This window comes from Bombus affinis, chromosome 2 (genome assembly GCF_024516045.1).
Source record: "Bombus affinis isolate iyBomAffi1 chromosome 2, iyBomAffi1.2, whole genome shotgun sequence".
Classification (NCBI taxonomy): domain Eukaryota; kingdom Metazoa; phylum Arthropoda; class Insecta; order Hymenoptera; family Apidae; genus Bombus; species Bombus affinis.
Window position 1 is genome coordinate 16,187,857 of NC_066345.1, and position 15,905 is coordinate 16,203,761.

The 15,905-nt window shown below is 40.0% G+C and overlaps 2 protein-coding genes and 1 long non-coding RNA gene across 9 annotated transcripts in view; 1 reads left to right on the forward strand and 2 right to left on the reverse strand.

Moving 5' to 3' along the window:
- The first annotated feature begins 299 nt into the window (after nucleotides 1-299).
- Nucleotides 300-13,655, forward strand: LOC126925994 (sensory neuron membrane protein 1). 3 transcript variants are annotated; one of them, XM_050742048.1, is made up of 9 exons: nucleotides 300-457; nucleotides 1,677-1,793; nucleotides 4,339-4,496; nucleotides 5,994-6,193; nucleotides 8,028-8,230; nucleotides 8,891-9,146; nucleotides 9,745-9,956; nucleotides 10,676-10,902; nucleotides 11,744-13,655. In XM_050742048.1, the coding sequence occupies exons 2-9, from the start codon at nucleotides 1,686-1,688 to the stop codon at nucleotides 11,958-11,960; spliced, it is 1,581 nt and encodes a 526-aa protein (XP_050598005.1). In that variant the 5' UTR covers nucleotides 300-457; nucleotides 1,677-1,685; the 3' UTR covers nucleotides 11,961-13,655. The 3 variants fall into 3 exon arrangements, with proteins under 3 accessions (XP_050598005.1, XP_050598000.1, XP_050597990.1); XM_050742043.1 differs by lacking the exon at nucleotides 300-457 and adding an exon at nucleotides 466-671; XM_050742033.1 differs by lacking the exon at nucleotides 300-457 and adding an exon at nucleotides 708-945.
- LOC126926272 (uncharacterized) lies at nucleotides 6,082-8,069 on the reverse strand. Of its 2 annotated transcripts, XR_007714458.1 has the most exons (4): nucleotides 7,960-8,069; nucleotides 6,789-6,901; nucleotides 6,486-6,694; nucleotides 6,082-6,334 (listed from the first exon to the last, which is right to left on the reverse strand). It is a non-coding gene; the product is annotated as an uncharacterized LOC126926272 (long non-coding RNA). The 2 variants fall into 2 exon arrangements; XR_007714456.1 differs by lacking the exon at nucleotides 7,960-8,069 and having other exon boundaries at nucleotides 6,789-7,223.
- The window catches only part of LOC126926005 (G-protein coupled receptor moody), a 28,850-nt gene continuing 25,214 nt past the window's right edge, over nucleotides 12,270-15,905 (reverse strand). For all 4 annotated transcript variants that reach the window (XM_050742071.1, XM_050742080.1, XM_050742061.1 and 1 more), the window contains one exon: nucleotides 12,270-15,865. In XM_050742071.1, the coding sequence (XP_050598028.1) occupies nucleotides 14,885-15,865 (981 nt within the window). In that variant the 3' untranslated portion in view covers nucleotides 12,270-14,884. The remainder of the gene's footprint in view (nucleotides 15,866-15,905) is intronic.

A 15,905-nucleotide genomic window follows, 5' to 3' on the forward strand; every position in this document is an offset into this window, starting at 1 on the left:
TTAGAAAAAGAAGCGTAGAAGACGATGGAAAAAAGTGGCTGATACTTACCATAGTCTTTGAACTTTAGGAAAGAGGAGTATGCGAGGAAAATAAAATCAGACGGTATATCGTAGGTACGTACGGATAACGAGAGAATAGCGAGAAACAGGTGCAGGAAAATGGAAGGAAAAATAGAAGAAAGAAAAGAAATAGGCGATAGAAAAGATAGACATCTGTTTTACTAAACAGCTCTGATCAGCTACCACTCTCGCACAGGTAGCGCGAAAATCGGCTGTACGTGGTGACGCAGGAGTGGGCGTTTTGCCGGTGTCGCCGTCGTTCGACGACGAAGCTCGAAACCGTCAGTTCACGCGAACGCTCGAAGATCAACGGCACAGGACGAGGAAGCCGGTCGACCTCTCGTACTCTTCTCGATCGGCCAGTCGACATCGTATCCACTAGCTCGGCCATTACAAGGTGTGCGAATAAGCTCGAGAAGCTCTTGTCGTCGTCGCGTCGAACAGTGATAATATTTAAATCCACGAAGGATTCGTCGAAAAGGACAACCTGAAAGGATTACTTTTAAAGGACGCTATTCGAATCAAAAGTATCTTACCGAGAGGAGAAGAATGTTTCTAAAAAAAAAAGAAAAAAAATACTTATAACGTTGGAAAGAAGACGTAGTTAGATGGTTGGTTCGATGATAAAGAAGCGATCTTGCGATCGTTAGATCGGAAAATACATAGAAATTCGCGATATTCGTTCGACGCTCGAAGTAGATAGACGAAGATTTTTCGAGGATTTTCAAAGGAATGCGTCTGAAGCCTCTCGCGCATGATTTTGCCGCTCGTGTCTTTCGTCGAGGCGTTAAGGTTACCTGGTACTCGTCGCTTTTGGGTCTACTTTCGTTTTTAACGACCGGACGAAAGCTTCATGAAACGCTGCGTGCTCCGACCGGACACAAGGTTTCCACAACTTCATCGAATAACCGGGTTTTCAGAATTTTTATCGGTCTTCGAGATTGCGTTTAACTTCTATCTTTTTCTCTTTTTTTTGGTATTTTATTTATATTCTTCTTTCTATCGATCGATATTTTCTCTTCTTTTTTCTATAGTTTAATATCTACGAAACGAAGTTTACCTTGCTATTTACTTATTTATTATTTCCTTTCCTATGGTTATTCGACAAAGATGATCGATCCACGCGTCGACAAACGCTAGATCTCTTTTCCTTCGTCGCTTTTACTCACTTTGCCCCTTTTCGTGTCCGTTTTCTGTCATTCGAGTCATTTTGTCGTGCGCATTCAGACGAAAAGCAGGTTCTCGTTTCTTCGTCCCCTTCGTCGCATTTATCGCTTAATTTTCTCCCTTCGTTGTTCTTCGTCATTTTCTGTTTTCCTTTTCATTTTCACCAGCGTCGGTCGAAGAAGAAGCGTTTTCCCTTCTGCCGTGGTATAGCAACTATATATAAACTATTCATGCTCGAGTTCGCAAAGTTTCTCAGTTTATATTTATGGTATATCGAAGGTTCGAACAGAAACTTATTACTCGCTTACGCGTCATAGTTATCGCTTCGCTGTATTTTGCCTACATTTTGTGTTTCCGTTATTGACGTTAATCTACGTACATCGGCCCACTTATCGCCATAGCGTTTCATCGACAAACTCCACTTATATGGCTAACCGTGATTGTTGCAGCGTGTTACTATGATAAAGCCGAAGAAACTTGGAATCGTCGGTGGCTCTCTGTTCGCCTTTGGAGTTGTGTTCTGTGCGATCGTTTTCCCACCCTTCTTGAAGTGGAAGATCAAAAACGTGAGTAGTGGCCAAGCATCTCTGGCAATCTGCCGATTATTCACGCACCTGTAAGCAACTTCGTCGCTATTCTTATTATTATCACGTTCAATCTATCCGCTTCCTTCGTAGCGCAAAATTTACAGTCCAAGATTCCTGTAATTTCCTAAGGACTTGAGTTCTCCTAAACGTTGTAATTATTGGCTTGGCAACTAAGTGATTGTAGATTTTCTCCATACAACCTATTGACAAAATCCGCGATCACTTAGCGGCCAAGCTAATACTTACCAGCGAGGTGTATAGCGTAGATATAGTGTATATGCGATATAATGTAAATCATACTAATTACAAAAACAAATTAACACACTTTGGTATCGTTTGACGTTGCCAGATGATCCCTTGTCGAGTACAAAATAAATGACAATTTTCTTCCCTTTTGTCTCTCGCTCATTATCGCTTATCTCTTGTCCCTTTTAATTAGAAATTATAATTAATAAACGAACGTTATGTATAAAGTACGTGTTCACACATACCGTTACCATTACACGTCCAGTTTTCACCTGCTATCGCCGTTTCAACAACAAAGCCGCATCTCACTCGGAATAATTGTCGTTGCCCTTTGTTTCTTTTCGTTAGCTCCGATCCTGTATTTTTGTAACTTTATGTAATTTGTCCACGTTGTGCGTGTGTCGTTGTTTCGCGGCTTTCGTTACCGTTGTTCCTGCAATTTCTCTCCCAATAAACGTTAATGTACATACAGATCTATGCAATATCGTTAACGCGTTATACCAAGATATAGCGGTATTTAGACAAACGAGAAATTAAGATTCACCTTGAAGCAATAAATTAAGGGGGTGTCCTGAATTGGAATGTTCTAAAATTTTGTTTAAAAGAGAAGCAAAGAAACGAAGTTATTGAATTTTGAGGTATGGTTTCATATATATTTAAGGAATATAAAAAAATTCTTTTTTAAGCAAAGAAAGAAATTAGAACAGATTTCTAAGCCTAGTTCACGGGCTGCAGTTTTCAATCGACGGGGAAGATCCACCTCGTAATTCTTGCCTGAAACAGAAAACCAAAAGAGGATTAAATTATTATACATTTTTCTCCTCGATGAACTAAAAAAGAAAAGCAGAAAATAGCGTGAAATTAAACATTTTGGCGGGTTTAAAGAGAACATGTGTTTTATACAAAGAAAAAATAAACTTCAAGGTGTTATAACAATTTTTCAATAAACTTTCTGACAAACTTTCTTAGTTCATCGAGAATAGATTGTAATAGACGCAATAGCCTCGATAGGATAAAGAATTACGATACAATACGATACAATGGAACTTAATAATAACATTAACAATAGACATATTAATATTATACGTTTATCGCATTGTCGTGTGATGTTACGTGTTGCTGTTCGTTACATCGATATACAGAGTGTCCCGGTATTTTTATGCGTTACAAATCAGCGGCGATTCCGCATGGAAGAATAAACGGGGAACGATAGAACGAATATTCTCTGTCTGATTTTTCTTCTGTTCCGAGCAGCGAAGAGTTTCAGTGACGCAACGTAGAATAAAGTAGCACACGAACGTCAATGACATGACGGTAGTACACCAAGAATCGTGATAAAACGTTATGTCCGCGGATAATAATTGTCTATCCGTCGTTTAATTGGATAACGCGAAACATTATATCGAATGACTAAGTTTCCACTTTGTTCTGTGCGCGAACGACGGGTCGCGGATCATTGGCGGTGACGCAGGTTGGAGATTTTGTGAATTCGAGTTAGTCGTATTTCTTAATTTTTTGGAATATCCCTCGAGCAATTCCGCAGAGCTGCCAGGGTATTATACGTACGTGTATGTATATTTATTATGGGGATTTTTCTCCTTTGCAACAGAAGTATATATAACCAGCAAACGAATTCCCCATCGCTTCAAGGAATGATATTTCAGAAATATTTAGAAAATGTGGTAAACGTAACGCGAAGACAGGTATTTTATAAAACGTGTATTCTGATGTAACGTCTGTCAAGGCTGATTTTAAAGATACTAATCTTCACGAGAAAATGAGCTATCTGCAGTTTGTACAAAATATATCGTAACACGTACATCGTAACACCCAAACAGCAGGCAGAAATACGACGAAGGAAGTTCGCACGAACGTGCGACCTCCTATTCGACAATGTTTCAAAATCGCAGCCAATTTGGCGTTTCGAAGCTCGTCGAAGAATTTGGCGATCTTAAAAAGTTCCAGCGTAGAATAACGCGGGTAGCCACTTCGACGAGCAGCTTCCGCAAAGGCAAAGCAGACAGTTGCGGATTATCGAGACGCGACAATGATTAAAAATTTTAAAGAAGGTCGGACAGAAGGCGTTGCTCGTACGAACATTTTCTCGTCGTATCGCGTGCCTGCTGTCCACTCGTGAAGCGAATCTCGCACGTCGCGATACACTCTGTATATCAGTGGTAGTTTACACACACGTGCGCTTACATAGTTTTTCATCGAACGTATAAAAGTTGGCAGTATCTCGTTCGTACGTGACATTGATTAACAAAATGATCGACAGCAAGTAACGTTGAAACCTAATACCGAGATGCGCGAGTTATGGTCCACCTTTCCCGTTCCGTTGGACTTCAAGATCTACCTTTTCAACGTGACGAATCCTACAGAAATTACAGCAGGCGAGAAGCCAATCCTCGAAGAAATAGGACCATTTTTCTACGAGTGAGTATGTCGAGGATCGTTTCAGCCACATAGAACGCTGCGATCTATTTCTATCTTTGCGTATTATCTCTTAGCGTAGATTAACGTGGGTCTACGATTTGCTCGAAATTCCAAGTACGTAGCTGTAAGTGGAGGCTCGCGAGTTAATACGAGTACTCGTGTTATTTAATTAACTCGCCAGGCTCGAAATCAACTTGTACAGACGGAATACTTGACCGGCGCGACGAACGAGAATCGTCGTATCTTCTATGTTAGAAACTTAACGAAACTTACGAAGCGAATCTTGGCTATTGGATGCGATTCGGGTTTATAAGTACGTACAGTCGTCGAGAAAAGTTAGACAACGACAATAGGTATCGGTGAAGCTTAATGGAATCGGTACTGTTACATTCTCAAGTTTTATTTGTTATATATCGTCCTATGAAAAGTTCGTTCCGATTTACGCTCCGATTCGACACGCGTTGATCGAATTATATATTAATATAATTATATATGGCGGGATTCTGTTCAATGTTTTCTCATCTTTCACGCAACGAGTCGAATATTCCATGCTTCCAGAACTTCTCAGGTTTTTCGCCGAAGAACTTTTCCATACGATGTTTCTCGTCGACCGAATTCTTTTCAAAATCTGAACGAATCTTCCATAGGACGATATATAATAAATAAATATAAATGCACAAGCTGCCTGTTTACTTATGTTTGTTCCCGACTGTACGTATCGAATTTGCTCACATCGCTAGTTGTTACAAGTCGCCAGTTAACACTAGAACTAGCACACCAGTCAAATTGAATGGGTTTACAATTTTATTTTAAAATTCCCATTTCGTGTTGTATGTTTTTCCGCAATGATGTAATGACTTTTGCAACGATAACTGAAAGAATAATATAATGAATTTTATTTTCTTTTTTACGTATTCAAACTGAAAATAATTTTGTATCGAGGCTACTTATACCAATACCGGTGAAAATGACTAGTATTCGTCAAAGTGTAAAAGGGTCCTGCAATCTGTTTATCGAACCTCGATTAACCAGTTTCCTCGTTTTGTACAACTCGCCACGCGTTTTTCAAATTTTTACCGCGTATCACTCGATACGATGATATCAGCTATCAGGAAAATTCCGGATCGATCGCTAGATCGCTAGATGCTAACGCTAGAAACACCACAGCGGTCGAAATGACCGGCTCTGCGATTTTATAAATGTGTCAACCCTCGTTTAGGGATCCCAGATGGATCAACAATACGAAAAATGTACTGCATAAGATGGAATTGTTTTTGTGAGAAAGTAATAAATCGATAAATATAAAAATATTCTATTATTAGGTATTTTTTAAAGACCAGTCATTTTCACTGGTTTTCGTAGAAATAGCTTCGTCTTAACTATCGGTAGTTCTAGCGTTAATTTAATCGACATTCGTTCGAGTACATTTATGGCCACGAGTATGCCACGTGTATACGGTACGAATACAGCGAATTAGAAAATGTGTCTCCTCTTCAGCGAATATAAACACAAAGTAAATATGGTCGATCGAGAAGAAGACGACAGTTTGGAGTACAACTTGAAAGCAACTTGGTTTTTCAATCCGTCGTTGAGCAGCCCATTGACCGGCGAGGAGGAGCTGGTCTTTCCTCATGTTCTTATTCTCAGCATGATCAAACTTACCCTTGAACAACAACCAGCTGCAATAGGAATTCTCAGTAAGTGTTGATCGTATCTTTCTTAACGGTTGAAGATCCAGCGCACGATCCACGATATTGTCAACATACGTAGAGTAGGTCGAGGCGAATCGGATCATTTTCCGTTTTCATAGTAAGCAAATAACAGCGATCATCCAAAGCCTATAACAAATATCACGTTAAAAACGGTTCCATCGAATTATTTATTATAACAAACAAATCAAGCAAACAAATCGCTCGTTCGAATATTCGTATCATCCGTGAGAAATTTGCATACTCGTTAAAAATTATATTTTATATATATCTAATTTACTGTTACGATATAATCGCGTTGAGCGTCGTTACGGCGCCAGTGAAATTTTCAAAAGCTTTCGCGTAACACATGTAGCGCGTAAATAAAAGGCGTGAAAACGTGTGGGGATCCGTTTGTTACGGGAAGCGGCGTCTTTAAAATTCCGTCTCGTGCATTAAATCGAACGTTCGTTCGTTTCGATCCAAAAGTAAAGGTCGGCTTGGCCTTAGCTAGAAATACACGAGAATGAAACGATGCGATGATTTAAAAGCGAAAGAGGGTCGCGAGAAACGTTTTACTTATGGCTAACGATAAGTTACTTACCTTCTCCTTGAACGAACGGATCAATCTATTCGTCTAACGCCTCGTGTACTCCATTCTCTTCGTTTGCTTGTATACTTTTCCGCAGATGTCTTTCGCGCGAATCTTTCCACACGCTTCTCCGGCATAGGTTCGCAAAATTGAAGCGTTCGCGAAAAATTGTAGCCAAAGCTACATCCACATGGAAGCAGAATATTTTTCGATATATATTTCGATCTTTTGCCACGAAATACTCGTGACGAGTATCGTATTAGCTTTCTTTCGTTTTATAAGTTTATGATATCTAGTAGTAGTTTAATGTACTAAATATCGTTTGTTCTATCGAAACAAAATGGATCGTATATAATTCGATAAAATGATATGAAAGGAGAAACGTTGTGCATCTATCATTTCCTGACAAAACGAAAGAAATTTTCGGACAACCTAGTACAATTGCCGTGAGCGTTGCAATTGCCATGATCGTATTAGGCAAGAAACGTTACCATACATCATCCAATACATACATAAACATTAACATACATCGACCAATTAACGCTCGCTATTTCTGCACCCAATAACAAAACACCATCCAATCGTGGAATCGAAGAGCGGTCGTAAAAGACTCGGTAAGCGTCAAAATTGAAAGAATTCCATCACTCGTCGGAGAATGTTCTCTACGTTACAATGAGAACACCGTGGTGCAGAATCTAAGTGCAATTTCCCTTCCTAAATTAATTGTTGAAAATGACAACGTGAGTTCGCGCCCGCCATATGCAGATGCGCTAGTTACAATAAATAGTAACTAGAAGTTAGTTCTAGATACAATCGATAGATTTAATCGATAGGTTTGAGATGTTCTTTTGTTTTTATCCCTAGCCCATGCAAGAAAGTGCAATAAAGGTTTTTCGGCTCAGAACGGTGTGATAGATTTATCCAAAGAATAAAACAATAGCTATTATGATCCTACCTCTAAATACAGAAACAACAACATTAACTATAAATATCGATAAATAATTGCTCAATCGTTTCCTGGCTTTTGTCCACACACTATCTGTCCAACCGAAAGGAACATTGAATTTTCTTCGCAAATAACAGCAAATAAACGATACGCGCTTCTCTTTCTCACGAACCTGGTCTACACTGCATCCGCGTAAGGTTTCTTTTTCTCCTGAAAAATTTGTTTCTTCCCACTTACACGATGTTTTCTACGAACGCTCTTGGATCTTCTACTAAACATCATTGTACGAATGTTCACATCCGCAGATAAGGCCGTGGACAATATCTTCAAGAAACCAACTTCTGTATTCGTAAGAGCAAAAGCAAGGGAGATATTGTTCGATGGTGTGCCTCTGGACTGCACGGGGAAGGACTTCGCTTCGAGCGCAATCTGCAACGTTTTGAAAGAAAAAGAAGACGCTTTGTTACCCGATGGGCCTGGGCGCTACCTGTTCTCCCTTTTTGGTCCAGTACGTACAAATACGTATAACGTGTACGAGGTTGCGGCCCACCTTGGGTATCACCTTATTACGCGTTCGTCTCTACTCTTACCGACCGACAGCCTATTAATCAGCTCTTTGTCGCCAATGCTTATCGACCGATAACCTAATAATCGGCTTTGTGTCGCCGACAATCTTTCTCATTATTTGAGCAGTAATTTGTAATTTAGTACCAAAGTACCTTGCTCAGTTGCGTCAATTGCGTTGCTTTGTAAGCTCCCACAGTTTTATACCAATTTGAAAAACTTACCATTCGCGATTAAAGAAAAGAATGGTATTGGAGAGTCTAAACCGAAACAGAGCCGGCGCCAGGGAGAATCTGCGCCTGAGCTGCCGGTCGGACGCGCGTATGCTATTGAACCTAGCGGTCGGTAAAGTGTTAACCGTTTGAGTCTCGGGGGTCTTTGAGAAAACAGAGTGAAAAAATCGCGAACAGCGCCATAGCGCTTGTCTTAATCGATTGCGATGAGAAACAAGCGGCGCGATAGCGCTCGTCATATTTGTTATTTTATGAACTACATCTATATTATTATATATACATACTATTGTCCGTAGCCTGCAGAATGTTTGTTATTCTGTTACTGTTTCATCAGCCTGTAACACTGTGATCGAGCTTCTTTTTTTTTTTAGAAAAACGGCACCGTTCTTCCCGACCGTATACGAGTGTTACGGGGGGTAAAGTACTGGAAGGACGTGGGAAAAGTGACCGAGGTGAATGGAAAGCCAGAGTTGGACATTTGGACCGAGGATCAATGCAACGAGTTCAATGGCACGGATTCCACCATCTTCGCGCCGTTGCTCACGGAACAGGACGATATCGTGTCCTTCTCACCGGACATTTGTAGAAGTTTATCGGCTCGGTTCGACCGCAAGACCAAAGTCGCAGGTGAATTCCTTGAGAAGTATAAGACCGCGAATCTTTATTCAAATTCCTATGTTTACGACTATGAATTAAAAGGGTGGAATGTAAGTAAAAAAGAAAGAGTTGGTTCGCGTATTAAATATCGTAACGAGTAACTATAACTTGGATGTCTTCCACGTAGGCATAGATGCAAAACGTACGGTTATTTCATTGTATGCATCAACCTTCAAATTTCTTATGAACGCTAGTCGTAACGAACGTCACGCTGCACTTTTGCACGTTGCTTAACATTCGTAAAAGCTCGCAGTCCAGTTGCAAGGACGCTGTACGGATGTACGTTTCTATGGAAAATTTGTAAAGAAAAAGGGTAAGAGCGGAACAGAAAAATCCTTATGCGTCTTATTTTGAGTATTTCGCGTGCAGCGTGTAGTACAAGGTGTCTCGACAATTGTAGTGCGATGGACAACGTGGTTGAATCCAAATAGGTTGAATCCACGTGAGACGAAGCAAGTCGAGTACGTAGAGTAAAATTGTGGACACCTGGTTTCGAAGATCTTCGCGTAGATTAGCACAGAAACGCTTCTTTCGATTATTATTACTAAATGGAAAATTCGTTTTACAGGCATCAACACTTACCACTACACAGCTGATTTGGGCGATATGAGCACAAATCCCAAGGAAAAGTGTTTCTGTCCCGCGCCAGATAATTGTCTAACGAAAAACCTTATGGACTTGACCAAGTGTGTAGGCGTGCCACTTATTGCTTCTCTGCCGCATTTGCTTGGGTCGGAGGAAAAATACCTGGAAATGGTCGATGGACTTCATCCCAACGAAGCACGTATTTGTAATTCTTACTCTCGTTATCCTCGTCCAGCGACAGCGTGCACGTATTTTCGTTTCAAAAATTCATATCTCCGATTAATTTTGACCAACTCTGGTTACCGATATCGCTGCGCGCGTACAGCGTCTCGACCGGTTTAGCTCGAAACGCTCGAATGTCTGGAAAAATACGAATGTTACAACAAAAATTGTCTCGAACAAAAATTGTAATACGTCGAGGTCGTGTTATACGATTTACCGTACGATTTACTGTACTCTACGATCTTCAAACGAGTCTTCTTTTGTTATTTGTCGAATGAACAGGTTGCACGTAAAAAACGCTACGAACTTGCGTCTTTCGCGTCATCCATTATCGAGACAGAAACGATTAAATTTGGTATACACCAAAGCTAGCCGACAATCGACCGTTAAAATACTTTTGCGAGTAGTTTTATAGCTATATAACTAACTAGCTATATAACAAGTGTCCAGGAAATATCCGGAAATCGTGGCTTCTATGTGCATTCTCATATTCGTCTGAAACTTTGCCGAAGTAATCTCGATGGTCGACTGTTGTTACAGTGTCGATGAAATTTCGAAATCTTCTCTACAACGCGCGTTAGATATTCTTAACGGATCTTCAGAAGTGTAGGAATACTTTCGCGAGCGACTGTATGTAAAGATAAAGGAGAAGGAAATACGTATTACGTTTCTTACACGGTTTCCTTTTGCAGGAAAAGCACGGCATTAACATGGACTTTGAACCAATGACAGCCACTCCTTTAATCGCACGCAAGAGGCTACAGTTCAATATGTTCCTTCAGAAGGTTGAAAAATTCAAGTTAATGAAGAACTTCCCAGAGTGCTTATTTCCATTCTTCTGGGTCGAGGAGGGAATAGAGCTCGGCGGTGAGTTTCTGGCGAAGCTGAAGATGGTGTTCAAGATGATAAGCATAATCGGGTGAGTAGCTTTTGACGAGAGTTTTAGAAAAGTGCAATGTAAGTGACAAACTGTTTATAATTCATAATACGATCATTTAGTACGAGTTATATAATTAATCAGAACTCTTTAGTAATCAATTTATTTGTTTATCAATCAAAACATATTAATCAAAACTCTTCCAGAGCATCATTCAACAAGCGTAATATTTGATTAAAAATCAACGAGCACGTTTAAAGATATTTCTGGTTACGTTTTTCAGCGTGATACGTTTGAAAACAATTTACTCGATGGAGAGGTGACTGAGCAAAATTTATCGTTTCGTGAAATTCCTCAAAAATCGGAACGCTTCCAGAGCGGCATTCAACGAGCGTAATATTTTATTAAACGTCAACGAGCACGTTTAAAGATACTTCTGGTAAAGCTTCTCAGCGTGATACGCTTGAAAACAATTTACCCGATGGAGAGGTGACTGAGCAAAATTGATCGTTTCGTTAAATTCCTTAAAAATCAGAACGAACTTTCTTGGTTGATATTACATCTAACATATTGACAACGTTTTCGTACTATGCAAATACGTGTAACGTAAAAACACATTCACAACGTTTCCTTTATAGCATCCATTGCTTTTCTTTTTTTTTTTTATTGTTTTATTTAACAGTAGTTGACATTTTTGTAGGATAGTGTTAAGATTTAACTGGAAATTGCACAGAGTATGCCGGTAATCAGCATGCAAACGATATTAACGATACGACGCAGAATCATGGACGATTAAAGAAAGAAAGCGTGGGATTGTGCTAATGGTATTTTAATCGTGTTTCGACGTGACGAGTTTAATAATTTAGGTGTTTGTGTCAAATAGGTTCATGAAGTGGCTGACGATAATAAGCGGCGTTTGCGTGAGCGGAGCAGCTGCCGCGATGTTCTTCAAGAACAAAGACAAAGGATCGTTGGACGTGACGAAGGTAACTCCGCAGTCGCAAAATGGGAAACACGAGGATGAGAAGAAATGGCCTAATCAGATGACCATCAGTACGATACAAAGCGCGGCGGTGCCACCTAATCTCGACGCGAATTAAGTTATTAGTCAGTCGTATCTCCAAGCTCTACGATCTTTGTATAGTCGAAAGAGAATTTGTCGAATAAATGAAAAATCAACGTTCGCGTTAATTAGACGAAATTTCCATCGTGCGATAACGTTTTAATATCAAGATTAAGAAGTCGGTTTTGTCCGTTTTACGTAGACGACAGATGATAGGAAAAGAGAAAGCATTGATACTCGTCACTCGTCACTCGTCACTTGTACAAATTCGCTAATAATATTAACGTAACTCTAATGAAACTCAGGAAGTGTACAGAAGTTGTAGATCGTGTATTAATCGAGGACGTTTTGTTTTTACGTATGATATATATTTAATATCATTCTTTTCCCTCTCTTAGTTATAAATCTTGTGACCACAGCGTACAATAATGTTAACGTATTGCCAGACAATTCCGTAACGAGTGTATTGATAGTTACCTTTTGCCACTAATTCTGATAAGTGCAGTTGTAATCGATTAAGGCGAAACCAACGAAACGCGATCGTCCAGTCGCAATTTACAACGCGTACTTCAAAATTGCTCAATCTGTTGCACAGAGTATTAGAGTAAGCTATAAATCACGAGATAAATAGGTTTACGAATGACTTTGTTACATCGTATAGAGACAAACGGTAACCATTGTCGACTGGAAATGTTATATATTTCGATCGAACGTAAGAGACTCGATTTTTAGTCCCGGCTCTTATACATTAATGTCTTTAGAACGAGCGTATATACAGCTATTTTATTCAATTACGTTTAATTCGAAAAGCTTGACGCAAGTTTCTGTTAAAACACGTTTCTCCGAGTACCTATATACGTACTTTTCTTCGTGTATTTTTACGAGGTAAAAAATTCTCACGAAATTGCAACCAACGACAAACGATTCTTTATAAAAATTCTTATACGTATCATGTACTTACTTATATCCCGATAGTATTACAATTAATATACGATATAACATACATTTAATGTAACGTATCACTCTTATATATTTTTCTACATTGCACATGAATATTAAAAACATTTCTAGTGGACAATATTATGATCTACTTGTATGACTTTCTATAGCAGTCCTGTATATTGTGTATGTACAAGTCGCAAACGCTTTAAACGTGTAATTTATGCGAATAGATCAGCGCATTCATTTTTTTTTTTTTTTTATAAAAATTGATAATTATCTTAGTCACGTAAATTTTCTTTTAGCAATAACTTTCGTGCGGTGTTTCACCGTATGCGTAATTATATTTAGTTCAATTTCCTAAGCTCTTAATGCGTTAATTCTTAAAGATTATTTTAACGATCTCTCGCAGTCTATTATAACACGAACGAAATGTCCATACATTGCGATATCGAACGTAGTATACAAATGTATCGTTGTTAAATTTGTGCGTTTCTCTTATCGTCGGATGGGTTGAAAACGAGAGAGCGGTACAGACGTATTTCTCTGCAAACGGCAGGCAGGACATGGCATAAATCCTCGAATATTTGCGTTTCGATGTTTAGAGACACACAGAGATCTCCCCGGTTGGGGATTAATTTTATTCACGATTTTCTCAAATCGAACATCTCGGCACCTGTACCGTGTTTTCTTTGAACTTCTCGCTTAGTTCTGAACGTTACGTTACTTTGAAATGTAATCGAAGCGTAGATCGAACCGTAACGATAAATAAATAATATTTTCTAACGTGGTATCTTCGGATAATTGTTATTCGTTAAATATCGAAATCTTCGAAACTAATTTGTCATACCTTCGGCAAATACGCTTTTGCTTTTGGTAACGATATTCATTTCGCGATAAAAATATAAAATTCACGATTCAGAAGTAAATATGATTATCGTTGCAACGAACGTTGTGGTATTTGCTACAGAATTGCGAACTATAAATTATAATACAAAGAAACGACACCAAGTTATCACGATGTATCGTCTTATAAAACATAGTTATTGAGCATAATATCTAATTCTAATGCGCTTAAAGATTGAAATCTCGTTAATGATTTGTTACCGTTTCATTGATTCTACCAATCGATTGACGTACGTTTTCCGCTAATGTGAAATTCCACTACAAATTGCGAACAATTTTCTGAATATGCTTTTAATAAAAATAGATAAACGAGATAGTTTCTTCTTCTATCTTCTTGTTTGTAAATGTCTCGATGAGTGAAATGTTGCTTTAATCTTCGATCGACATAATCAATATTTACGCAACGTTTATAACAAACGTGCTAAATTATACAGCGCGTAAACATTCGTCTATTTCAGTTTACATTTCCATAGTGAGAGCGCGGATATTTACGCGAATGCGTATATTTTTATAGCAAATGGACACGAATCGATTTACCATTCTTGCGCGATTGAAATTCACCTTTTTCTTCCGCGTCAATTCGAGTCATGAAATTCTAATCGCCACGTCGAATCGTAATTAAGCTATAAAGAGACGGATATCTTGGTGCAAGAGGTATCGATAACTACGAAGCGATCAACGACACGACTTCAGAGGGACATTCTTTTCGTCGTCGAACGCGTTTCTCGAAGCCACGTAAACTCCTCTTGATTCGCTCTTTTCTTAAAAATCTCAGCTTGCAATAACATAACAGTGAAAACGACGATTATAAATTTAACCGAAAGAAATTTCCTGCACGTCGCCTTATAAATTAACGTTAATTGGCCAACATAATCCATTAGCTGCTCGTACACGCGTACTGTAAAAATGTCGTAATTACAGGTAGCCAAACAGCAAATACCGCATCGTTAAAGCACATTTTGCTTCCTACGATTCCGCGCCAGTTTATCTCTCTATATCTTATATAATCCAAGCGCACAAACATCCGCGGCCAATCCACGATGCAAGTCCGTCGCTGAAACCAGCTATAAAATCCAGCTCGTACACGCCCACGAGCAAACTGGCGAACCCTCTTCTTCATCCCGGTGACCTCCTGGTTCCGTTCTTCACCCCGGAATCGTTTCTACAGAGCAACAGATTTTTGTACGCGCTTCTATACTCGGAGCTCATCACCACGTAAACCACAGGATTGATACACGTAGTCAAGTAGATCAAAATGTAACTGGCGATATTCAAGCCTCTCCAATCGATCGCATCCTTGAAGGTCTTCGTAACGGTGATCGGCAAGTAACAAACGAGAAACGACGAAAATATCACCAGAATCATCTTCAGCAGTTTCTTGTCCTTGTTGCTCATCCTCGGCGGGCCATCGGAATTGCGGAATTTTCGGACGCTTCTAAATCTCGACTCCCTGCGAGTCATCGTCGGTCTCCTCCTGCTGTTGGCCGATCGATCCGGCGTGTTCGACCTCGAGCTGTCCAACCGGTCGCCGTCCATAGAAGCTTTGGAGTTGAATCTCTGTACCCAAAGAGCCGACTCGATAACGAACGAGGCTCTGCTAGTCATTCTCTCCAATTTATTTCGAGCGTTCGCGGAAGCTTTCTCAGCCGATTCTTTGATCTTAATTCGGTCATTCGCGAGAACGGTGTCAGCCGCGTCCAGATCGTCCACGTACGGTATATCGTCTATCTTTATTTCGAAGCTAGGCTTCGCTCTATCACAATCGTCGACGAGTTTCTGGCTCGTCGTTTTCCGCTTCCTCTTCCATTTTTGCTTCTGCTTCCTCCTTTGCCGCGTCCTCTCCTCTTCGTTCTCGCCTTCCTCGTCGTCGTCCTCGTCGTCCTCTTCCTCGGACCCGGCCGAATTCTGTTCCCACGAAAGTTGCTCGGACAAGGATTCTTCGATCGCCGATCTCGAAGGCGTACTGGAGCAGTTGAGCCGGTTTGGCGAAGTTACGGTGCACTTGGAGGAGAAGTTGGCGCATAGTACGCTCGCCGCGCAGCTCGAACCCACCACCGACAGTTCTTCCTCCTGGATCCTCGGCGATACGGATCGTCTCTGTAACCGAACGAAGCAAAGAACGACGATCACACGCTGT